The sequence below is a fragment of the Condylostylus longicornis genome, unplaced genomic scaffold (assembly GCF_029603195.1).
Source record: "Condylostylus longicornis isolate FDR11 unplaced genomic scaffold, ASM2960319v2 ptg000100l, whole genome shotgun sequence".
Lineage (NCBI taxonomy): Eukaryota > Metazoa > Arthropoda > Insecta > Diptera > Dolichopodidae > Condylostylus > Condylostylus longicornis.
This window is the reverse complement of record NW_026578068.1, coordinates 1,630,924-1,658,529: the sequence shown is the minus strand read 5'-3', so window position 1 is coordinate 1,658,529 and position 27,606 is coordinate 1,630,924. Positions and strand designations below refer to the sequence as shown.

Genomic DNA, 27,606 nt, shown 5'->3' with positions numbered 1-27,606 from the left:
TAACTACAATTTAGTAATACGGGTATTCAAATATATGCTCATAAATTCAGTAATATGGCATATGTTTTATAATTTATTTAAAGAACCATGAGTAAAATTACATTTACAGTTTCAAATATAGTTGCAATCCTAAATTCGGCTAAGATTTAAAATGATGTCCTCAATATTTATATTGTATATGTTTTAAAATTTTTTCTTTATTGAAGCTAAATATCTGAATTTAAAATTGTATTGAAGAATCGTGAAAAATATAAAATTCGTCACAATTTAATATTTATAATGAATTCAAAACTACTCGAGAATGAAAATATTACACTATATAAAAAATTCTTCCTTACAAAATTAAATAAAATTAATTACACTGTTAAACTATGCAAATATGCAAAAGAATTAGGAAGCATTTAGAAGCATATGCATAAATAGAGTTCTCACAATTTGAGAAAAATTCAAAGGGTGTACTTGTATATTTTTATTCATCAAAATTACTTTCAGTATTTTTACTTTTTAAAGATTTTCCTTATACAATTTCTTTAAAAAACTCGTCTTCTTTTACAAAAAATAAAAAATTTTAACTCCAACTCATGGATTGTTCCAATTTTTTATGACTTCAAGACTGCACAGCAACAATGAGCTAATATTTGAAACTTAAGTAATAAATTCATATTCCATTTCCCAATTAATACAAAAATATTCAAAACTATTTTTTTTAACACTAAAGGAAATAAAATTTTTCAAAATTCTTAAAAAACCTTTATCAACTTCATGTTGCATAATGTTAAGAAATTTTAATAGCTACATACTCAAATTTAATTATTCGCCTACAAGTATGCAATTTTTCTTTTAATTATTTGATATTCGGATCGAAACGAAACAAAATATACGAATATAGCTACCAGCTAGTAGTTCAAGATTATATTTCTGATTGATTTTATTGCTTATTAAAATTCTTCGTTTGTAATAATATTTTTGTACATATATCTATATTTAATGTAGGTATATAAATATTAATTTTCAAACCCCACATGACATGTGGAGTTTTTCTTTAATATGACAGTTTTTATTTCTTTTGATATCAAAACAAACACATATTTTTGTTTTTAACCTACACACCTTTTCAATGACAAATTGTTTTTTTTTTGTTTTCTCTTTCTGTTTCGGAAAATTTCTTAATACTGAATTTTAATATGCTAAGAATTCGAATATTTTTAAATCGTATAAAGGAAAGAATTCTTTTATATTTCAAATACTAATCCATTTGTGTAATTTATTTGCATAATACATACGAGGAGCATTTTTTCAAAACTACATAAAATGAAAAATTAAGTTTTTGGGAAAACACATTTTTATTATTTAAATTCTTATTACTAGCTAGAAAAACATAAGATTGAGTTTTTTTGAATCCTTTCAAAGGTTTCTATAAATGGCTAACAAAATTCATATTATTCGAATTCATGTACCCCGAAAAAAATACATATAAAAAACAACAGTTTTTTCAAAACTTGTTAAGCGCCACTTTTTAAATTTTTGCAAAACTACATTATACCAAAAATTTTTGCAAAACTGTATAAGATAAAAAATAAATAAGAATTCTTTCTTTTAAAGTTGTTTTAACAATACATAAAAAAAAAAATTTTTCAAAATATTTATATACATGTAAATAAAAATTCTTTAATATTAACGTCAAGTTTTACGGCTTATAGGAATATAAGAAATTTGCTCGTAATGCACCATTTTCAAACACTATCGTCTTCTTCTTCATAGGTTACATTTAATGGATCGTTCTCTTCTTTTTCTTTTTGATTGAAACTCGTATTTATTATTTCTTCGTAAAATTCTTTGGCATCTGCAGGGATTTCAAAAAATTGCAATAGTTTCTTAACATCTGCACTTTTTTCAATAGATACTCGGTTTTGTTTTTTAAAATTTTTAAATTACTGGACATTGAGTCCACTAAACATCCTTTTTTCAATATGTCATAAGCCTCTAACTCTCCTTCAAACGTAGTTCCGACTGAAATAGACACATTTTTTCGTTGTTTTTCATAAAGTATAATACGACAAGTAGAAATTTTAAATGGCATTTTCGTTTTTAATATTTTTCTTGCAGTTTCTTGAAAGTTATAAAAAACAAAATCTTTATATGCTGACAAAACTTTTCCAGTTTTATTTAGTATGTTTTTATATTCACTTGGAGATAAAATTTCTTCCTTTTTCCTATACTCCTGCTCAACTCTTCCAAATACTCGATCGGCAGGCAAAAAACTGTGTCCTCGAATTGGAAAAAAGTGTTTAATCGATGTTATACATTTACTTGTTTTTAAAAACATTAATAAAGCAGCAAGTAAAATGGTATTTTTATTTTGGCTAGTGCAAGAATCAGAGAACAAGTGCAAAACGTATTTTTTTTTAGTTTTATATAATGTTTTTTCTAAATTTTGCAGAAAATGAATCACACATGAAGCCATGTGACATGTTTTTGCATATTCTTACAGAATAATATATACATATGTATGTAAGTGTATATGCAATAATATATTGACACATACTTGATAACGAAAAGAATTTTTTTTTTATGAAGGAAAGAAATTGTAATACTTGATTTGGTTTTTCAAAACTCAATAAGATCAGTATTTTATTGAGATTTGCAAAAACTTTCATTTTTTAAATGCTTATAACGTCGAAAGTATTTAGTTTAGCAGTTTTATTTTAATTCCAATCGAAATAAGAGTAAAAAATTAGCCGGAAAGTATGTATATCTCGATTTTGGTCAAAAATGGAGATATAAAGTTTTGAAAAAACGGTCCTCACATACATATATTAATATTATTTTTCGTTTTCCACACTTTCTAATTTCGGATTTTAAGAATAATAAATAAAAAAAAATCTGATGTGGTCAGCACATAACCGACAGCATTGTGTATTGTCTAGTTAAATGAAAGTGTTACAGAATATTATAAAAATGTCTGTTAAATATGTACTTCTTTCCAATTTTTACGACTGTAGTAAGCTTATACTTAACATACTTAGAAAAATGTAAATTTGGCTCTTAGTAGAGTTTCGCTTTGTGCTACCCGATTTCCCTGAAATGCTCGCCAGTTAGTTTCGGTAACAGCCAGAACTCAAATATCAAATTTCAAGAAATTCAATCAATTAATTCTGTGGATATGGTGAAAAATGTAAAATCGGCCCGCAAATCAGTTCTCGAGCCCTGATCTTTCCAAAAAAGTTATATGTTCATTGCTTTAATATGAGGAATTCATATATTAAATTTCAATGAAATCGGTTGATTATTTCTCTTTATATACACAAAAATGTATATTTGGCCCGTAGTAAACGTCCAGTTGCTGATGCCTGATTTCTTCCAAAAGTTAGGAATTTTTGCGTATGATCGAGCAAAGCTTATATATGAAATTTCAAGTAAATCGGTTGAATACTTTCTTCAAAATGGTGAAAAATGTAAAATCGGCCCGCAAATCCGTTTTCGAGCCCTGATCTTTCCAAAAAATTTATATGTTCATTGTTTTAATACGAGGAGTTCATATATTAAATTTCAATGAAATCGGTTGATCATTTCTCTTTATATACACAAAAATGTATATTTGGCCCGTAGTAAACGTCTAGTTGCCGATGCCTGATTTCTTCCAAAACATACGAATTTTTGCGGACGGTCGAGCTGAGCTTATATATAAAATTTCAAGTAAATCGGTTGAATATTTTCTTCAAAATGTTCAAAAATGTAAAACAGGCCCCTAAAAAGTGCAGTTCCCGCGACCTGATATATACCAAAAGTTGATCGATCCTTGCCATGGTGGAAACAAACTTACATATAAAATTTCATCAAAATCGGTTCAGCCGAACTTGAGATACACGCGCGCACACACAGACCGACAGCACGACAGACCGACAGACCGACAGGTTGCTAAAAATAGTTTATTTACACTTCCCTACTATGGAGAAGTACGTTCCCACCGAAAACTCGATATGCAAAATTTTTTGCCATCACATAACCTACCTATTGTTTACACAATACGGTCGGTAACAATACGAGAAAAATGTTGGTGTGTAAATTGAAATATTTATATGGATTATATTGATGTATGTATGTATGCAAATTCAAGATCTTAAATTTAAAATTTTCTTCGTAAAATATCTAAAAAAAAACAATTTATATATTTCTAAAGAATTTTTAATTTTTTTTGTTAACAACAATTTGAATTTGATCTGAAATATTTCGAAAAATGTGAGCGTCGATAAAGCTAAATTTTGATATTAATTAGTATTTGGAATAGTGTTTAATAAAATTCAAAATTTTAAAAAATATTAGAACAGAAAGTACATTATATAAATGATAATGTAGCTATAGTTATTTTTTTGCCTTCAATCTTTTTAATTCCCATTACCCGGTTTACCCGGGAAGTCAGAACTCTACGCAATAAAAAGAACAAACTGTGACGTAAATACGTGGCTTTCCAGTATTCCATGGACTATTCTGTATTTCAGCAAGTCGTCGCTCCAATAAAGAGAAGTATAAAATTGTAATATGATTTGTATATTTCTCGAATATCGGAAGATATCGCTTGAAATCCCAAGGTTTTTTGGAATTTCATAAATTCTAAAAGTAAGTGCGAGAGTTACACTCTTCTCACTCTTCTTAATTTCAATGGTATATCTAGTAATGATTCTGATAAAGTATGTGAATTTTTCCAAACATATTTCGCTCATTTATATTCTTCTTTGTCTTTCGTGGTAACTGTATGCTTCTGTGACTGACACCAAAGGTTGACATGTGACAAATTTGTAGGTATATAAAATAAAATAAATGAAAATGTTAAATTTTGTAATTTATAAATAAAAAACTAATTCAAGGAATAATAGATTATCAATATTTACTAATATGCAATACAAATATGTCCTTGCATTTCATATATCAAATTTAAATTTTTTTTGTTAAAACTATTCAACTTCATTGCCAGCTTGTGCATCATTCATATATTGTGGAATTATTGTTATATTACGAATATATGAATGATTCGTAATATAACAAAAATTTTACGTATACTTTACTAAATATTCTACGTATTACTTTAATATTCTCCCGATACAGTCGCATTATATAACTGAAACGACGCCCTAAACAAGCCCAAAAATTTGCATACACCCACAACTCATAAGAAAAAAACCAAATAAATTATTATATCAAAAATATTTCCTTCGTATATTCTAGAAAATAATATAGAAATTATTATATACAATAATATAAATATTATTTGTCATTAAGATCACCTATTCAAATGTTTTAATTTAATTCACTATATAGAATGGTATCATGATTGTGAAAATTTCAAAAGAAAATATGTTGTTTTTCTATTTTTTCTTTTAAATTATAATATAGCGGTCTTCTTATATAAATTAAATTACCTATTTTAATATTTATTTTTTTTTTGTCAAATATCCTATAAAAATAATTTTATGTTTTTCTATTTGTAATATAAAAAAAATCAAATGTGGTCAGCACATAATCGACCGCATTTTAAAAGTGCTGAAAGAGTCAATGAAAATTTCTTTATTTATTTCAAATTTTATGAAAGTAGGCTTTAATTTATGTACCCAACATAATGTAAATTTGGTTATTATTAGAGGTACAGTTTCCGTGACCTGATTTCCTTGCAAAGCTTCAAAGTCAATTTCGTTAATAACCAAAACTTAAATATTAAATTTCAAAATATTCCGTCAATAAACAATTGAAAAATGATCAAACATGTAAAATCGGTCCTCAGTGAAAGTTCGAACCCGAATATTGCCGAAAAATTTGCTAATTAATTTTTTTATATTTTATTTATTAATTGCAAACATTTAATTTCAAAAAAATGATTTCCTCAAAAAGTTAGATAACTTGTTGTATTGTTAGATGCTTCTTGTATATGAAATTCCTATAAATCAGTATAGGAAACTATACTGATTATTTTCTAAAAAATAGTCAAAAAAATTAAAATCAATCCGTAATTATGGTTCAGTTTCAGGAACCTGGTGTATCCCAAAAGTGGATCAAATCAACACGTTCTCAAAGTATATTCAAATATAAGTTTTCCTCAAATTCTGTTCAGTCGGACTTGAGGTACAGATTTTTACAGACAGACTGACCAACAGACATCTCTCTTAAAATAGTTTTTTTTACGTTTTCCTAACATCAAGAAACACATTCCCGCCGAAAATTCGGTATGCGAAATTTGGTGCCATTAAATAACCTCTCTTATTGTATTCAATGCGGTCGCTAAATATAATGTAATGTTGTAGGCTGATATGAATTTACTCCTATAAAATTTTGGTCCAGAGATAAGTATAAAAAAGTGCTGACATTACAATTGTATTTAATAGCAGCTAACAAGTTTTTCTTTTCTTTTTTTCGTCATCTTCAAAAAAAACCACATTAAAATTATTATTCAAATTTCTTTTTTTTTTTGCTCCCGTACACATTCAAAAGAAAAATGTTTTACAAAAGGAAAACGTTCAATATATTATACAAAAAAAAAACAACATACATAAATTTATAAATATGTCACACCTCTAGAATAACATTATCATTTAGAAAAAATCCGTTATGATAAAAAATATGAAATTGTTTAAACTAATAACTTTTGAAATACAAACAAAGAGACTCGGTTCTCACTTGCTGTAATTTAATCGCAATTACTTATGAATATCAAAGAGAAAGGTTATGGTTTAGTATTAACTTATGAAATTATTTAAAGTTTAAAATTAACAATTCAATGTCAGAAACAAGTAGCTTAAGGTACTAATTACAGGAATCAGAAAATTTCATAAGAAAAATTGGGAAAAACTGAACAACTATATCAGAACTCGATCAGAGTCTTTTCGCATAAAATAAAAAAAAAACATTTTCTCGTGTTAATTAGTGCCTAAAAAGACTCCCATAAAGCCTGGGCTTGAAGACAGTGTTTATGAATATTCTCACAAGAAATCGACCATTTCAACACCTTACAACATAACACTAAAGTTATTGGCTCATAGATCATACAGTCTATATACTACAGTAGAAGGTTATTTCCATAAATTAAATTAAAGACCAACTCAAAATAAATCAAACGTAAGTGCACATTTTCTGTTACTACTTATCTTATTTTTATTATAAATCGAGTTGCGGCAGTATTATTTTATAGGTGCACGTTAAATATTATATATACATGAATAATTTATATTATTATATTTTTGCCTCTATAAATGTTCCTATCAAATATATAATAACACAATATTTATAACGTAATTTTTTATTTTACCCAAAATGATGATAACAAAAGTTTGAATAATAAAATATTTTAAAGGACAATACTTAAAAAAGAAAAAAAAAATATAACGTGTATATTGCAAAGGATGAGTACAATAATTTTTATTCCCTTTAAAACGCCTCTTATATTTGTGTCAAAAAAAAAAACAGGAATTCAGAAAAGAAATAAAATTTTTTCTTCCTTCGTTGTTATTACAATAATAGCAAAGTTACCAGCTTTCAAAAAAAAAATTAATATGCTATATTAAAAAAAATTCTATTTTTAAAAATTTTATCAAAGGTATTTGAATAATCAAGAATTTATACCAATAATTTGTATATTATAATCACGTATATTGAAAATGTATAAAGATTGGCCTAATGTTATTGATGCATTTCCATTGAATTGCTCCATTGGATTCAATGTAAAATATTTCAATCAAATCTGAAAAAAATAAGGAAAAATTTAATCAATTTTTTTTATCAAGTTTTATTTTCTTTCGAAACTCATTCTTTTCTTGGTTTCTTTATTTGGCCTTGGTTATTTTGGAAAATCATACAAAAATCAGTAAAAAAAAATTATAGATAAAATTTTAAATTATACAAGGAAAAATTTTGTATACAATATTGCTGTATACGTCATTTATTATACAATAACCATTAAAATATATTTTAAATTAAATTTTATTTAAAAATAATTATTTGAATTCCGAAACAGAAATTATTTTAATTATTAATTGTAAAATTGTCATCGGAATTCACAATTTTATTTCTCTAAAATAACATTGAGGTGAATTTTATTTCAAATTTTTTTTGAATACTGAATGAAGAGAACGAAAAATTTAACTATATTAAAATTGATCTAATTAAAAATAATAAAAAAATAGGACATTTTTATATTTAATCACAAACAAACAAAAAATGAAAGCTGACACCAACTTTTCCAAAAAAAACTTTATAGCAAAATCCAAAGATGACAGATTTGGTCCCATCTTGGATCTTTGGTTGTATAGAAATTAAGTAATTACACCAAAAAAGGCATGAGTAACTTGCATTTATAAATATTTTAACAATGTTAGAAAAAAAATTTATAACAAAAGCATTAAATAACACAAAAAAAAAAATCATGAAAAAACAATAAAAAAAAAACAGAAAACTTATTATGGAAATGAATTCCCGGAAGATAATTTCCTGCTTCTTTTGACCATATCTATTTATAGATAAACTAAACACATACATATGTACACATATAACCAACGTGTTTACCGCATCGTTACCCTAGTACTTGAATGTCGTACATGCGTATCTTACATTTTTGGAAATTCAAGTTTAAAGTTTAAAATCTGAATTTGATTTTAAAAAATCTCTAGACCTAATTCTATATCATTATTAAAATTCTAGCTCAATGTTCCACATTAAACTATGGCCAATTACAATATCTGCTTGAAAATAATTTCTATTTTTATATAGGTTGCAAAGTAAAACATATTATGGGATACGACAAACAAGCACTGAACCGAAAGTTGTTTGTGGTATACTATAAAATATTTACATTAAATGTGATATATACAAAACAATTAAGTAACTTCATCTGACATCATTTACGAATTTGTCTCTAATGAAATAGAACAGTTTTTTATAACATATACGACAAATATAATATATTATATACTTTAATTTTTGCATATAAGATAAACTTGTAACTTATGCCGTTGAATACAAGGACAAAATGATTATTCTGACAAAAGCATTCCATAGATTGTGAATTTTTAGTAAAAATCATGATATTAAGTGAAAAAATGCCAAAAAATTTATACGACATTCAATTATTAAGGTGACGACTTATACAAAAAAAAATAAATTATTTACATCAAAATAATCGTATGTATATACAAATTTATAAAATAAAAAATATACATATTATATATACATATGTATGTATATTTCCTTTGTTAATAATTTAAATAATATGACGACCCTTCTGACTTGGTAATACATATGACATAAAAAAAAAATTCATGGACAAAGAAATGACACAAATCTCTTAAAGATGTCCTTGGGGTCTGTATTATTATGTACAAAGAAACACGTATGATGTTTACAAGTTCTGGAATAAAGAGAAAATAAAAATTTTAATCTCTAAGAATTTTAAATGTAAATAATTATATTCAAAGAATAAATTTTTTAATAATTTTATATTATTTAAAAGAGCATGGTATTACAAATATTTAGAATCATATATAGAAATTTAAGAAATTGCCAAACTCAGTGAGATAGTGGTAGTACAAATTCTCCAAACCTAAAGTAGAATTTAAAAAAATATTAAAATTTTATCTTGTTACCATAGAAACTCTGACTGATTCCAAAGTAGATTAAACCATTTGAAGAATTATAAATTATAATTAAATTTAAGTTTTTAAATTTAATTATTTTAGTATAATAAAAATTTATAATTACGAAAAGTTCTATCAATTGTAAAAAATAACGTGAATCTACATTTTAATTTTATCACTTTCTTTCAAAATTAATGAAAAGAAACCCTCAAAACAATTTCTATTTTATTCAATTAATTGAGGAAATAAATTTTATATTTCTTACTTTTTATTTTTAATTTCTTTTTTATTGAGAAATAAAAACAAGAAAATAAAAATAATATTATGTCCTTAAGGACTTGTTAAATGTTTCACAGTTTCCTCAATTACTTTTGATATTTTACTATTTTTATTATATTTTTTTTTCGTAATTATTTTCTACTGAGTGTGATTAGAATTTCAAAACTATTACTTTTTTTTTTTCAAAGCGATGATTAAAAGTGATGTATAGTTATAGTAAAGCTAAGCAACAAAATTATAGTAGATGAACTATTGCCAAGTGATAGAATGTATAAAATAATATTTTTAATAATAATTAATGGATGACCAAATGTAATACAAAGTCCTTGCTGGAGCTTTTAAGAAAATTAAAAATAGATTGATTTTCAAATCGAAGAATTTTTTTTTTACTACAATTTACTATTTTCAAGGATATGAGTTTTTGCTTTTTTAATAGTAACTTGTATAATTAATTATTTGTGATATACCGCCGAAAAATTTGAGCTCGAATAACTCTGGATTCAGTACAGTTGGAGTGCTATAAAATTTGTTTTACAACTTAGTTGAATCTGTGGTCTATAGCTCCAGAAAAACGGGTCAAATAAAATTTAAAACTTATATAGATCTAAGCACGGTATGACTTCCAGGTATGATTGTATAAAGTATAGGAAGAATTTTAGTAAATTTGGGAAACAAAAATTTTGATAATCATAATGTGGGAGCCGAAGATGGCTCTATATGTAAAAGCTCTATATGTGTTGAGTAGGAAATAATTTAAATCTGGTCATTTGCATTTCTCTATTAGGTAAAATCCATAATTTCTGCTCGAACATATTTTTTGTATCGTAACACTAAGAAGAGAAAAAAAAAAATAAAAATTTTTTTCAATAAAGTCAAGGGTATTAATTTAATTTTGATTTACATAATTTATACACAAGTTCTTTAAGAACAACCCTCAACTTTATTTTGTTCTTATTAGAAGTTTTGGTTGAATCTCTTAAAAGAATCATAAAAAATTTGAATTCATTTGAAGTAGATTCACTTAATTCTTTTCAATATCAAACCAATTCTGTATGGCATTTTAACAGTATAATTTCAATATCTAATTAAATAAAATTTACAAATTGCTACTTTATTTTTCTATTTATCTACTAATCCTTTAATCACATCATTCAAAATTTTAAAACCGGATATTAATTGTGTATTGACATGGTATTTATTTAAGAACTAATAAAATATAGTTATTTAGTCCTTAATTGCTAGGCATTTGCTAATGTTAATATTATATTTATACACGTAAATAAAACAAAAACAGAGCTTGTATGTTCTGCCTTTGTTCTTGAATTATATTAAAATTAATATATATAGATATAAAACAGACTAATATTAAAGACAGGCAAAAATCACAAAACAAAATAGCAAATAAGTATCTAAAATGAAAGAGGAAAGCAATCGCAAATATATTTGGATCAAAGCAATGATCTGAAAAGTAGCAGATTGTGTTCTTTAAATTTTCCATTTACCGTGGAAAATTTAAAGAACACAATCTGCTTAAATTATTCCTATTTCTATATAAAAATTGTTGTAATATTATACCATTTTATAATTATTGCATACTTTTTGGATGAGATCAAAACTTAAAAGAAGAGTTAACATAGCAGTTGACTTCGACGGCTGATTATTTTTTTAACGATTTTGAAAAAAACGAGAAGTCGAAAATTGAACTTGAAAATAGTGGCAGGCGGATTAGATTTACGGAGGGGGGGCCAGAAATTCGGATTGAGCTACTCTATTCTACTTCATTTCCTATTCTATTTTGTTATAATTACTCTAATTGGCTATTTCTTTAAACTAAAAAATTATTAAAATGTTTTACAAAAATACTGCAACAAACTCTGCAATTTTATAAGCACATTTTCTCCAGTTTTCTTGAGGATGTGCTAAAAACGAATAAACAAAAAGGAATAACCTTAGCATATTTTAAATGGCGGAATCTCATAATTTACTCTATTATAAAAGAAAAATAATTTTCAAAGAGATGATTTGAATAAATAACTATGTAAAAGCTTAAAGCTATTTAATAAAATAAAAGGTCTAAGAGAATAATATCGCTCGTAAAGGGAAAATGACAAAATAAAAAAAGGCAGGCAGGCAGGCACCTTTAACAAAATAATTTCCCTTTTATTTATTTTGTTTTTCTTTTTTATTTTGTTATTAAAATTCATAATACGTTTCCATCACAGAAATTAATACCTTCCGAGGGATAACAAGTAAATAATACGAAAAAATTGTTTTTTTTGTTACATTTTCTTTTTCTATTATACAATCGTAAAAAATTAAAAACACAGTTACTTCCTTATTTTTGTATAATAGTATTTTAATGAATTTTTTTTTCTTCTTGTTTTCTCATATTTCAGCTTAAGAAATTTATTACCACTACCAATCTAATAATAAAATTTTTAACAATTTCTACCATATTAAATAATGGTGAAATTTTAGTAAATGGTCAATTTTCTTCACTTGGTAAAATGCAAAGTTATGGTAGTAGTGGTAGTAGTGGTGGTGGCGGTGGTGCACAAGGTAACAGTGTTGTTACAAATGGTGGTTCAACTGGTGGATCAACTAGTAGTAATGGTGGAAGTGGAAGCAGTAGTAGTAATAGTCCTGGAAGTGGTGAAGTTATGAATCCTAGATCTTTACCATTAATAGGTGAACCGACATGTGAAGAATTAAGAGCAATGTGGAGGTAAATATTTCATTATTTATTTTTTTTTTAATTAATAAGACTAATTATATAACATAATTTTATATTATTTAAAAATAGAACGTTAAAAATAAGAACAACACAAAGCAATAAAAATAAAATTCTTTCAAAGAATTTTATTTCTGCATAAGTGTTCGAACCGTTTTTTGTCTATCTTATGGAACCTTATTAGGAAAATAAAATATAATTTTAAACTGTTATAATATGTTGAAACAAAATTAAAACTAGTCATTCCATATTACTTTTATTTCATTAAATTCCTCTCACATTTATACTATTGCATTTATTCAAAACAGATACCGTATAGTTTGAAGTACTGAGCAATACAACTTTTCTGTTATTAATTTAATTCAATACGATATTAATATTATAGTCCATTCACCGTGCAATACAAAATTAAATTAGATAAATTTTTAACAGAATTAATATAACAATTTATTACAATCAAATATACTCGTATTTGCTATTTTGAAGATTATACAGCATATAAGAAATAGCAAGAATAAAAAACTAAAATTTTAGATGAAATTCAGGATGTCTAGACGTGTTAACGATTTAAATATATAAATGTTTGAAAACTATTAAAAATTATTTAATAGTTTCAAAGTAAGCAGTTATCAAAGTAGACTTTTATGAAAATTTTACCAAGAAAACTTTATTTCTTCATAATTGTGCACTTCTTTCATATTTTATCATTTCATAATCGGATAAGTATAGCAATATTTTAGTAAATTAACTCAAAATAAATTTTAATCTGTATATAATAAAGTCATAAAATTAATTCAAAAACATGATCGTCAATTTTCTGTTCTCTTTATTTTTAACTCTGCAAATTTACCTTTGAATAAAATAATTTTTGTTTTTTTCAAATTATGAAAATTTTAATAAAGTAGCGTGTACAATATCCAGTTATAAAATTATTAATACATATCTACAAATATATTTATACATATATTTCTTGTTTAAATATTTTAAAAAGAATTTTGGGTCAAAAACATTATGTAATATAAAGAGAAATTATTTTTAATCAGATTTCTGTGTGGGATAAAATAAAGTTTTTTTTTATACATTTTGATTAAAAACGAGGAACTGAAATAAAATTTTGTGGACCGTTTAAATTTATTTCTTAATAATATTATAATTTTTTCATCCTTTTTTCGACAAAATATGTTTCTTTTTTTTTGCTTCGACATAAAATGTACTTTAATGACTGTTGACTGTTGGAAATGTTAAAGTACGAGCATAAATTTAAATCAATAAATTTGCTAACAACAAATTTCAAATACCCAAACTTTTCCTAAAACAACTTTATTTTTAGCATTGTAGTGTAAAAATTATTTAACTTATTCCAAATTATTCCATTTTTGAAACATTCCTTTTGTTATTTCAAAATATACATATATATTTAAAATATTAAATGCTATTGAAACTGCTATTTAATTTTTTATAAAATTTTAAATATTCTAGCATTTTAATATCATAACATAATCCCGTGAAATACAATGCATATATAAATACAATGTAAACATTATGGGGAATTTTTTAAATAAATTCTTGTTCAAGCTTTTGGGTACGCTACATAACTGCTATTTAATTAAAATCACTTAATGTTGAAAAACTTACGAATGTGTCAATTTTTGTTCAATAGGTTATGAATAAAAACTAATACAAAATTAAACTCCAAAAAATCTAAAAATAACTGATATAATCTATATGAGAGCACACATTTTCTAAATGACTATTCAGAAATCTAATAATAATTTATAAAGCTTATTAAATTCGATTAAAGTACACAACTAAATTTACCTTACCGTTTGTAACGTTAAGAAATAATGGTCTGAGACATAAGTGTATATTTTTAATCAGTGTCGATTTCAACATGAGTCGATTCAGACATGTCTGTTCACATGTTCTTCAAACAACTACAAAAGTTTCTTGATCATAACTAAGAAACTGTTCAACCTAAAGAGCTGAAATTTTCCATAAACGAATAAAAAATCAGAAGTATGGAACAGAGTGGTGATCAACAAATATCACTTAAAATCATTCATTCGTACGAGTATCACAGAGCTGACACAGTCAACTCTACATATTCCTCTTTTTCTTTAAATGACCTAATTTGATTAAAGGAAAATTTATTGTTTTTAATGTTAATTAAAAACTTTTTCAACTTTAATTAGAAATCATCTGTCATTTTGATTTTAGTTCAAATACATAGTTTTTAAATAAAGTATATTTTCAAAAATGTAATATGATTAACATATGTACGTACATACGTACACAATGTACACATACCTTTTTATATTACTTTTTATTTAACATCATCGCATTATTACAGGTTTTCAAAACGTCAATCAAGAGCATCTGAAATAACAAATGAAATACCAACATATCGAGATCCATTTACTTATAATGTTTGGTTACCATATTATCCTACGACTAGAAGCTTAGCTGGGTAAGTATGTGTATATGTTTATGTGTGAATATAAAATTTTTTTTTTATTATCATCAATATGAATTTTATTTGGAGATTATTAATATCCTTGAGGTGATTATTTATATATTTTTACGATTTCATTTGTACAATAAAATTAATTATTGTGTTATTTAAAATTAATTATGTTGTAAGTATAATTAAGAAAATAATGACGATATTAAGCAAAAATTTTTATATAAAATTAAATATTCGAGACATATGTAAACATGTACATACATATTTCATTATTAAACTTTGTAACAATTCAATTATCATTTATATTACAGTACAATTAATAAAAAATAAATTTGATTTCGGTTGTCAATATAATATTATGATTCGAATTAATGAGAAATTGAACAGGTGTATAATGTAAGATTTGAAATATTATATATTATGTGAAAAAGAAAATCTGATGTGATCATATATGTAAATTCGCCCCAATTGCTGAAAAAGGAATTAACTCAAAAAGTTAGGTGACTTGTTATATTGTCAGACGAAACTTATATATAAAATATCAATATAATATCTTTTATATTTTCTTAAAACCAATAGTGTAGTAGTAATAGCACCGGTCCTTTAACCTAAATATCTCGATTTTAAACCCCGGTCAGGTCACTATAGAAATAATATTCAATATTATAGCTCAATGTACAATATTAAAAAACTAGGAAAAATAAACAATAAATATAAATAACCTTTATTATTTGATATAAAGAAAAAATTACGGCAGGCTAGTCACCTACCTAGTTTAAAACTCCTCGTAACAGTGAAAAAGGGAAAAAAAATTCAAAAAGGTAAAATTGGCCTACAGAAAATTTCTGAAACCGGACAAATCCTAAAATTTGATCAGCTGTAACAAAGCCAAAGTAAACTTATATGCAAATTTTCATCATATTCAAATCAGCTGAAATTGAGATACATGGGTGCATATACCTCACTAAATTTTGATAAATTGAGCAAGTTCTGTAAAGAAAAATTAACAGAATTTCAATAGCTCTAAAATTTTATAATTTTGTGCCTTATCTGATCATTTACGTGTCCATCCTTGCCAAAGGGAGGTCCAAACTGCTCTCCTTTCAAACGACACAAAATTTTATAAATTTTCAGAGTCAATTGAAATAAAAAAAATTTTCCATACCAAACCGTGGAGTTAAATCCTAGTTAGGAAGAAAATTTATAATTTACAAAAGAAAAAACCGGAATCGGAGTTGCATAGTTTTTGCACTTAGTCCACATATTTTCTTTCAACAAACTATATTTAAACTATTACATCTATTACGCCTATTATAATAAATTATGTTTAAAATATTACGGCTTTTTCAACCCTCGGTACTTGTACAATCTAGTTTAATGAGTACATTTATTTTAAATAAAAAATGGTAATCATTATTCAACTTATTTGACAAACTTTAAGCCTACCTTTTGTTATTAAATTAAAAATAATTTCACTTTCCTAATTAATTATGTATTAAATGCATTTAAATACACCCATAAACTTTAATTTAAGAAAAAAATTAAACAATACTCATTTTTCTTTTTACTCTTCTTAACATAAGATGTTGATGAATCCTTAAAAATAAAATATAAAATGCTTACCTGTACAAGAATATAATATAGTCCTTTTTATGTCATCTATAAGATAAAAGGAAAAATATAATATAAAAGAAAACTCAATGTTTTAAGAGTTTTAATAATAATCTACGATTAATTTAATAGTACGTTAATTAACTTAATCTTTCCTTTACATTAATTTTTGTGCCATTCCTTTCAATTTTAGTATCTATTGAAATACACAAAAGAGAAGAAAAGACAAGAAAAAAAATTTATTTAATTTTGTCATAACTATGTAGTATATGAGAACAAGAAAGAACAAAATTCCATTATAAAACAATAAAAAAAAAGTTCCTTTGGAATGTAAGAACAGCAATATACAAGTACAATTGTTAAATATCTCTGCTATTCATTGAGGCTTCCAAAACAAATAAATTAATAAAATATAAACTAGTTAAAATAAGTTGAGTTTTCTAATTATGAGAAACTCCAGGTTAATATTAAAAAACTATACACAACTACAATTACATTTAATTAGCTTGCCTTCTTAGTCGTGAAGACGCCTCTGATACGTTATATATACTAGATTAAAGTCCTACTAAGCTAAAAGATCTTGTACACAAAAGAAAATTTTTATTAAAGACACTGGTCGCAACTATTGAGGCTATTTTTCCACCACGTGGCTAATTTAACGTCAGAAACTTGCCTTTAATTGTATGATACAAAGCACGTATAGCAATTGAAACCGGCAGACGTGCCACTGCACTGAGTTTTTAGTGAAAGAACATAAAATCTATCATTTTAACAAACAATTATATTCAGAAACCGAGCCTTTGAAAAATAATCAAAATAATCGAATTTAGTTCGATTAGAATTGAATATTTTAAAAAGGACTATCGTTTCACCAAAAGGGTACTGTTTGTCTCGATTTGTGGGCTGGTATAATAACCGATCCGTATTTTACTCGGCTCGCTATGCTATGCCATTGAAAATTTCCTATTTACTAACGCACTTTCAAACAAATAATACCGTTCTATAATACAGATGGACACACAATCATATACATACATATATATATAGTTTAAAGGTATACCATATAGTCACATAGGTATACCATATAATTACATGTACACATATGTGTGTAACCAATTTGAAATAAGTAATATTCAACAACTATATTGAAAAAAATCTTTCATAATAATATTCAATATAGCTATGTAATATTATTTTATACATTTACATACATACTTTGCTATACATTTTATATTGTATAAAATTGTGTATATATACAAGCATATAACATTGTTTTTTTGTAAGTAAATGTACGTAAATACATACACATATATAACAATGTTATGTTAGAAGTATATACTTAAAATGTTGTAATAAAAACCTCAATTACTTTTATAGTGCACTTACATTATATAATTATACATATGAATAAATTACATCATTATAATATTCTGTATTTTATACATATAGAATGAGCATTTATGTATGTGTATTGTGCGTGTTAAATATCAGAAATTTAAGGTTTGACAAAAGCATATTTCAAAATATTTTTTTTATAATATTTTCTTCAGATATCATTATACACTTGTTTTAAATTAGTTCACAACGGCAAACAACAGTTATAAAATTGTTTCTCAGAAATTTATAGCAAAACATCTGCCCTTCTGTCGGTCTAAATGCGTCAATGTATCTTAATTTTACACATGAGCTCCGTTCCAGAACTATTAAAATAATATTGGTACATATTTAATAAAACCCTTTATGAATCGAGAACATTAAAATGATGAATTTTATCATCCCAGTTTTGATATACATACTTCTTTACAAACTTCAATTGCGATCTGTCAAAATATAAAATTTTTATGTCACTGATGGTTTAATTACTTAAAACCGTTTTTCTAGTATTTATCTCCTTCAGTCAAATAGCAAACCGAACTGGGTCAATTTATTTTTAAGAGCTGTCATAAACAACGTACGAAAAATTTAATTATTCTTAGTATAACTTCTTACAATTCAACAAAATATACTCATCCTAATACTAATCCCAACAGTTGTAAAAAAAAACAAAAAACAAATCAACCTTAATATACAACTGAACATCTTAACGATTTTAAGGTTAAAATTTAATTTGGGTTTTGAATTTTGTCTGAAAAAATATACCAAATATTTAAATTATTTTATATATGTAAGTAAGTTTTTGTTATAATGAAAACAAAAATACTGTACATTCTCTTTGCCAAAAAAAAAAGACAAAAACCAACTTCAAGTGGAAATTTTATTAACTAGTTGAATCATAAAAAAAAACTAAAACTTTTATCTTGTTCTGGCCCATTTCCAATAAAAAATTTAAAAAATATTCCCATTAATTGCACTCTGTCCGTCTCTTTACAAAACTTTGGGATAAAAAGATGAAGCTTGTTAGATTTCAGTGAATTTCTTTAGAAAAGAAGTTTTTTCATATTCCCCCTCTCCTTCAAGCTTATTGTTCTGCAAATTGGCCGAAATATAAATTATTGGAACCAATCAAGCGCTATTATTAAGCATCAGACGATATATATTAACCATTATTTCAAACCGATTCTTCGATCATTTTCAGAGCGTTTTTTGTTTTACGCTACGCGACAACTCGAATTTGTCTCAAATTTTTAAACAATGTTTAGATATCGTTATATTATTTCTTTTACCAAAACTTCTTTGTAACTTTCCGGGATATTTTCTTTTAAATCTTTGTGCTTTCGTCTCTATAAAATTTAGCAAATTCTGTAAAAATAAAGAAAAATGAAGCTGGACCGTTCTCTTATCCGTGCGTTAAATACCCTTTTGCCTTAACTAAATTAATTACTAGTCTAAGTCAAACTTTGCATTAGAATAAAATTTTTGAAAAACAATAGCATTACTTTAAAGTTTCCCCTAAATTTATGCAAAATTATATGATAATAAAATATATTTCCTAAGATTGCATTTTAATTCCTAAGCTCTAAGACACTATCAAATAGTACAAGTTCAAAATTAAAATTGTTAAAGAGAAATGTGCCATTTTACAAATTATATAAATTTGATCTAAAAAATTTTTCAACATTTATGTTCGGTAAAATGTAAACACAGTTTTAGTTTATACACGTAAGAAATTTTTTTAATATAACAATATAGAAAAATAAATATATTACATATAATAATAATAATAAAAATAATAATAATGATAAGAAATAACAAAACTGAACATAGAAAATAATAATTTCCAAAACAAAAAAAAAAATAAGGGATCAAAAAAATATTTTATGAAAAGCTCTATTAAATTTGTTCAGCTATTATGCCGGTATTAGCACTTCAGAATATCCTTTTATATAATAATAAAGAAAAAGAAAAGGGAAATTTGTAACATATTATAAATGAATATATTAAGTATTTTTATTCTAAATGCAGTTATATATACATTATATATATATATATACAAATAGGTATATATTCCATTATAATATGTATAGCACATTATATTGGCACAAGAAATGAAACATAAACTTAATAAACCTTTTTCTCTCTTTATTTTTTCTTACTTGTTATTATTATTATTATGAGAAAAATGTGTGTACTTATATATGTATGTATGTAAATATAAAGTATAATAAAAAAAAAAACAGAAAATCAAAAAAGAATAAAGTGTACGCATATTTGATGAAAACTAAAAGGATTAATTTAAAAAGTTATTTAGAAAATCTTTTTCGAAGAATATTAGGAAAAATTTCTTAATTTGGTTTTTACCACTTATCTTCTCTTTCTTACATATTTCTTGTTTTTCTTATATCTATTATATATATTGTGTGTAAGGGTCTTTTTCTTTATTTATTTTTCTTTTTCATATAATTAAATTTTTTACCGAAAAGATATTTTCCTACCCAATATTTATTAGGAAAAAATAATCAAAAAAAAAAAAAAAACTAATAAATGATTATTTTCTTTTATTAGATTTTACAATATGCCTACTTTTAGGTGTTTATAAGAATTGATCTTAACGGTACGGGTTTGACTTTATAAATTATCCTTTTTTTTTGTTGTGCTTGGAAATTAATTTTTAATCGAAGAAAAAATTTAAAAATATAAGCGCTATTTTTATGTATGACTTTCACAAAAAAAAAACAGAAAAAAAAAAGTCAAACAATCCTTTCAATCCTTTCAATTTTAAATTAAAAAAAAATTAAATAAATTAAAAGTTATTATTCAAATATTTTCTTTTAGATATTAAATAAAGTAATTTTTGAAATTTTCATCTCGCAAGCTGTTGGAAAAACGTATAGATTAAAATTTAATTTCATAGATTTTAATGAATCATAAAAAAAATAATTGTTCGAAAATTAAGATGGGTCGCTTTTGTCATAAATGTTCAGAATGTCAGATTTATAATCAAAATATATGCAATTTAATCTGCCATATAATTGGTCATAAATGAAGCACGTTGTTTAATTAACTCCAAATGAATTCAAATCAAAAATAGATTTGAAACTTATAAAATTCCACCTAAATCCTTGATGATTAAAATATACTCAACAACAACATCTATTTTTAAGGGATATTTAAAATTAAATTCTCTCAATTAATCTTTTACGTGAATAATATATTATAATTTTTGATAAAATATAATATATATGCAAAAATATAAGAAATTTTTCGTATATATTTGTTGGATTTGAGGCAAAATTGGTGAAAACTTAATATTTTTGATGAAATCTTTTTTTTAAATTCTTCTCGTCCAATTTTAAATAATTTATTTTCCCTTAAAATTAAATTAATATTTTTATAATCACTTAAAAGAATTTATGGTTGGGCGGACTTTTACGGACTATTATAAATTTAATAAACATTGGAGATTCTTTGTTTTTTGAGAAAGTAACTATAAGATATTTGCAAAAAACTATTTTTTTTTAAGTAAATAATATTTAATAAATATTTAATGTTTTATACAGGCCCAGAATGGTACCAAAATACCGTGATCCAAATTTACCAGTTTTTGGACGTGTCGTTAATGAACCATTAACAAATCAAATGACACGTTTTGGTTCAGGTGCAGTTCGTAGTCGACCTCATATATATGGTGATCAAAGAAATGCAGAATTTTCTATACAAGGTAGACGAGGACAATTTAGATCTGGTGGTGGACCATCTGTTGGACCTGGAAGTAATTATTTAACAACACATCATGGAAAATTTAGAGAATTAAAAGAACTTGTTTTAACTGAACGAGCAAAAGAATTAGCACAGCAACGTCGTAACGAAGAAATGGCAGCAAGAGCTGCTGTTCTAAAAGAAATTGCAAATGGACAAAGGTATATAAGCATTTCATGTTAAATATTATTTAGTAAATATTTGCACATGAAACGTTGTGTTTAGAGTTTATTTAATAAGGATTGAATGGCCTTCTTTAACTTTCCAAATTCTCATAATTGTAAATTTTTATCATCCAACTTTTATCAAGTCATCAAATCAAACAGAATTCATGAATATTCGTTAACGTGTAAACGCTGCCTTATAAGTTTATATATAAATAATTTACAATTACAATTACTTTTATAATTTTTTTTCTTTTTTATAGATTTATTAATATGCAAAGACCATCATATCATGTAAGTTCACCATTTTCAGCTGAAAATCGTAGCCCGGATCAAGAGGATGATGAAGATCATAATGATAGCACAAGTAAAGGAAATAATGGTGCAACTGGTTTTGCACCACGTACAATATTCTCTGGTAATCCAGCTTCAAATTCTGGGCGTAGTGGTGGAGTATTAATACCAAGTATGGCAAATAGTCGTGGTATTGTTGCAAGTGGAAGTGAACTACCCGAAACTGGTATAATTTCACAACCAGGAAGATCTAAATGGCCATCACATTTTAGAGAAAGGAATAGAGCTCTCTTCAGACAAGTAAGTTTATATGAGAAAAAACAAAAAAGAAAATTTTATATAGATATCTAACGCGATTGAAATTAAATTAAAGATTTAAACTAAAAAATTGTTTTAACAAAATACAGTATTGTGAGTTAGTATACTAAATATTTTGGCTGTTAAGGGCTCAGCGAAGCCCTAACTGAGTTCTACGAATCCGCAATAATTGAAAATTTTTCCCTTACAATTTAGTTAATCAGGATATTCTATGGAAAATCTCCCAAAAAAGACTAGTATAAATTTTGAATTGATCATTTTTTTTCATTAATTTTCGAGTTTGAAATTAAAAGGAAACAACTTAAAAATATAAAGAAAATAAATTGAATTAGTTACATTTTTAATTCTATCTAATAAAATTAATACAATACATATATATTTCAAGAATGTATACATACATACATATATACACAAGCATACCCAAAGTACACCAAGTATATCCATATATTTATCATAAAGAGCAGCATTTAATTTCCTTTTACTTGTTTTATCTTTAAGAAAATAGTATTTACTTCTGTTCATTATATACTACTATATATATCGTAAATATAGACATCCCCATTTACTTATATCTCAAAAAATTAAACACAATAAATGAACCGAAAAAAAATAAAAGAAAAAGGACAAATAAACTAAATTAATTTGGAAAAAAAAACAGCAACAGTAAAACTGAAAATAAGATTAAAGAAGCGAAAAAAATAAACAATGAAATTCTTTTCACTTTTTATTATCCCTTGCCATTTTTCCTCCAATATACCAATACTATTTATATACCAATTCTGCTCATTTTTCTATGCCTTTCCTCAATTTCATGTAGGTGTAAAAATTTTCTATTAAAAGACGCGCGGAATTATAAAGAATATAATTTACAATCTGAGAATTGAACGAAAAGAATAAGACCTTACAACAACCTTTAAAAATAAGACAACAAAAAAAGAGAAACATAAAAAAGGACAATAAAAAATAATGCTCTAAAAAAGTACACAGAAATTGCTGTTTTTTTTTTTGTGTCCTATAAGAAAACGATGTGTTGAAATTCACATTATCATTTAAGAATGCTGACTCCTAACTATGTTCATTTTTGATAACTAAAAAGACATTTGAAAAAACAAAGAAAAAAATCCTTTTTCTTTAAAAAAATGAATTTGGTGTGTGTGTGTGTTTGTTTTTGTATATGTTATGTTATACATATTAAGTACGTGTTCATTATATAATATAAAAATTCTTGGTATATGTACATACTTTCAAAATAAGGATGAAAACTTTAACAACTTCATTTAAAAAAGCTCCAAAACCAGAATCACATCTTCTACTTTTGTTTTTCATTTATGCTTTTTCTTTTTGTTGTTTTTTTTTTTGCTCTCCTCTTGCCATTATTATGCTATAAAAAAGATAAAACCATCATATTAGAAGAAAAGGTCTTGTCTGTTAGTTTCTGTTCAATTCAAATAATTTCTTTTTTATATTTTTGGTTTTTGGTTTGTATTTTCATTTCAGTTAAAATTTTAAGTGACTATTTATTATTTATATAATGTAAAATATTTTATATAAGTAAATATATTCAAGTATTATGCACATTATTAAATAATATATTCAATTATATATATATTTATTGTTGTAATTTTAAGTGTGGCCTTAAATATTTCAACACATACCGTGTATACGTGTACAATTCAAGAGATAACCAAGATTCATAAGAATTTAAGTGGAATTTGATGTTCAAAAAAACATTTTAAATTTAAGATTTGTGTATTAAGACAAAAATACAGTTTTAAAAAATAATTAGAAAAATTTGCGGTGAAATCTAGATTTTCTTCAATTATATTTCAATTTTGCATAATCTTATGACGTACTCTTTCAATTAGAAACAAAGAAAAAAAAACAAAATAGCTCAGGCTGAAGTCATGTGATTAAATGAATTACGATTGAAATGAAATGTTCATTATATAGAAATTTTTTAAGATTAATAGGTAGCTATATGAAAAAATTTAAAGAGAAACATTGGCAATAGAAAAATCTGACGTATAATAAATTGTAGGTGGAATAAAGTACTCTTCTCTGAAGTAAGTAACATTTGTAGAAGAATTAGATAAAACAGAGTAATGCATTGTTTTAAAATCTCATAGAACCACTATAGAAATGGCATATATACACCGAAAAATAAGCATATAGAAATACTTGTGATTATTCTCAGTTCTTACATTATGATAATCTGAAAATTCAATTTCAAGTTTGGAGTCTGATGCAGACTGGAGAGTACTTTGCAATCGAACTGAACTTATATAAAATATTTATTTATTAAAATAATGTTTCAAATTTTACCTTAATGCTATAAACTCTTTGAAATTTTTTCCATAGAATACTAAATCAATTATCTAGTATTTAATTTCCAAATCACGGAAAACAAGTACTCTAATAAACAAACAATTGAATTATCTATTCTCAAGCTTTACATTTTTCTCTAAATATTAGTACAATTTTTGTACAAACATTTTCTAACAATAATTTCATTAAATTTTCATACTACACCCCAAATAATTTAAAGAGGCTCCAAGGCATTCATTTTGTATCAATTCTATTTTCACTTTATTACAAAAAACAAAATAAAAAATGCAAATTTAGACACTTTTATAAAAGACTTCTTAGAATGAAAATAAATTCGAATTCGAAAAATTTTTAATAATTAGTTTTAATGCCGCAACAATTTTTCGATTTTCTGTACAATTTAAAAAGAGTTGGTTAAACACAAAGCAAAAATAAAATGTTAAAAGAAAACAAACAAAAAGAAAATGTGGTAACTTAGTTTACAATTTGTTTAAGTCAGCAAAAACTTAAAGCAAAAAATCTATTTGAAAAGAATAGAAAAGAAAATTTAATTTCAGGATTTCATTTTTTTTTTTATTTTCGTTTTTTTTTTTATTTAATTCCATTCTTTTATTAATACAGAAATAGATTCTATCATAAACAGATAAAAGTCTACTGTATCCTTTTTTTTTCTTCTTAAATTTCTTTGTTGAATTCTTTATACACACGTATACAAAAAATATATGCGTAAAAGCTGATTCACTTTATAATGAAGTAACTGTAGTAGAATACAAGTGTTATATGCATTCATACCTACTCATTATATCTTTTATTATAAGTGTATATTTTATATATTCATTTTTTTAGTGCTAACAACCAACAGCTCATTTATTTCAGATCTTTCCCTTTCTGTCATTTCTCTTTTAATACTGTGAAATGATGCTGATGATGCCTTTAAACGTTTTTCTCTCTTTTTTTTTTCTTTGTTTTGTTTTCGTTTTCAGTTTTGTGTTACGGCTTTTTTTGTTCTATAAAAGCCAAAGGCCACAATAATCCTTTTTCTGAGATTGTTTGTTTTATTTTTTTATTCTTTTTTTTTTCATTTGTTTTATTTTTCTGATATTTCCATTTTTCTGGTTCAATTTACTTAGATATAGTTTATTTGAAAGAATCTATTCTTGTCTCCTATAGTTCATGCTCTTCTTTAAAAGTTTTCAAAAAAGAAAAAAAAAGTCGAATGGTATATTTTCGCATAATTTTAAGGTACGTACCATAATATATTTGAAAGAAAATTAATGATTAAGAATTACATGAGAAAATGAAAAATTTTACTTAATTTTAAGGTGCACCTGTCTTATGCTTTATAAAAGATGAACGGAATTACTTCTACGGAAGCGTAAAAGTTTGTATGAATTCCATAAGCTGTTCCAAAAATATAAGCTCTTTGATTACAAAACAAGAGATTGTTTTAGAGGCTTTAATTAAAGCTGTAATTTTCAAAGTGAGTGGAATTCAAAATTGAAAAAAAGAAGCTTTTATTAGTTTCATTCTTTCTCTTCAGAAAACTTCTATATCTTTTAAAATAGAAAGCTGGAACTTTACATAAAAATAGATCTTTACGGGAAAATAGTTCTACACCTCGGCGACTCGCATCTTCTAGCACAAACATTCTATACAAATTAGGATCCGAAATTTAATTAGCTTCCAGACAATGATAAATACAAATCCTTCCGCAAGAACCAAATTCTTTTCCACTTCCCGGATGCACTTTAAAGTTGCCGCCTCTCAAAATCAGTAAATTATTGCCAAATCTCTATTAAAGCAAAAAGCTATCTCAACTCATTAAATAACCTTCGAATTCAACTATTACATTAAAGATTCTTATGAATTTTATTCTTCCCCAAAAAGTATGCAATATTTTTTGTACAATAATTATTGCATTTTTTTTGGCGAAAAATATTTTGATATGTTTATGAGAAAAACTTATCGTAGTCTATAATGTTCCACATTCTGTTCAAATTTTCATTTTAATTATCTTCAATAAATTTTTTAATGGTTAACTGTTCCAAATGAAAAATAAAATTTAGAATTGTAAAATTCAATAGAAAAATTTCAAAGTAAAATTGTTTTAAACAGAATTTGTCTCCTTTTTTTTGTCTTTTACAACAATATCATGAATGTTAGGTATATTGTTAATAGAAAATAATTTTGTTATTAAAATTGTTTACTTAAAATTCTTTACAACCAAAGATTTTAAGTCTATACTAGCAAAAGTGAACTTTTTTAAGTACCTTGGAAAATAATGAACAATAAAAATATACGCATTGTACACGTACACAATAATATTATTATACTTATGTGTGTATATGCAGCCATATAGTCTTTATTCTGTACAAATTTTCATTATTGTTTTTAGTATAAACTTGTATTCTTGTGTATAAAATATTTAATCGATCTATTGACCACAAGAACATAACTTGTACTTAAATTAAATGCTTAACAAAAAAAAAAACATTTTCCAAAGATAGCTTTTTGCCGCTACATTTAACTTTTAATAATTTTAATTCAATAATTTTTGTTTTACATACTATTTCGATATTATTGAAAGGATGTTCGATATTATTGTTTGGATAAATGGAGACTTTTATTGTATTGTTATCTTTTTAATCGTAAATATGCATACAATGATCA

General features: G+C 24.9%; 1 protein-coding gene and 1 non-coding gene across 2 annotated transcripts in view; one reads left to right on the top strand and one right to left on the bottom strand.

Moving 5' to 3' along the window:
- LOC129614077 (bromodomain-containing protein DDB_G0270170) overlaps nucleotides 1-27,606 on the top strand; it is a 95,498-nt gene that overhangs the window by 39,731 nt on the left and 28,161 nt on the right. Inside the window, exons 2-5 of the mRNA XM_055528464.1 lie at nucleotides 12,290-12,618; nucleotides 14,975-15,091; nucleotides 21,637-21,996; nucleotides 22,263-22,593. Of these exons, the coding sequence (XP_055384439.1) occupies nucleotides 12,290-12,618; nucleotides 14,975-15,091; nucleotides 21,637-21,996; nucleotides 22,263-22,593 (1,137 nt within the window). The remainder of the gene's footprint in view (nucleotides 1-12,289; nucleotides 12,619-14,974; nucleotides 15,092-21,636; nucleotides 21,997-22,262; nucleotides 22,594-27,606) is intronic.
- Nucleotides 16,083-16,202, bottom strand: LOC129614104 (U6atac minor spliceosomal RNA). The gene has a single exon (XR_008697357.1). It is a non-coding gene; the product is annotated as a U6atac minor spliceosomal RNA (small nuclear RNA).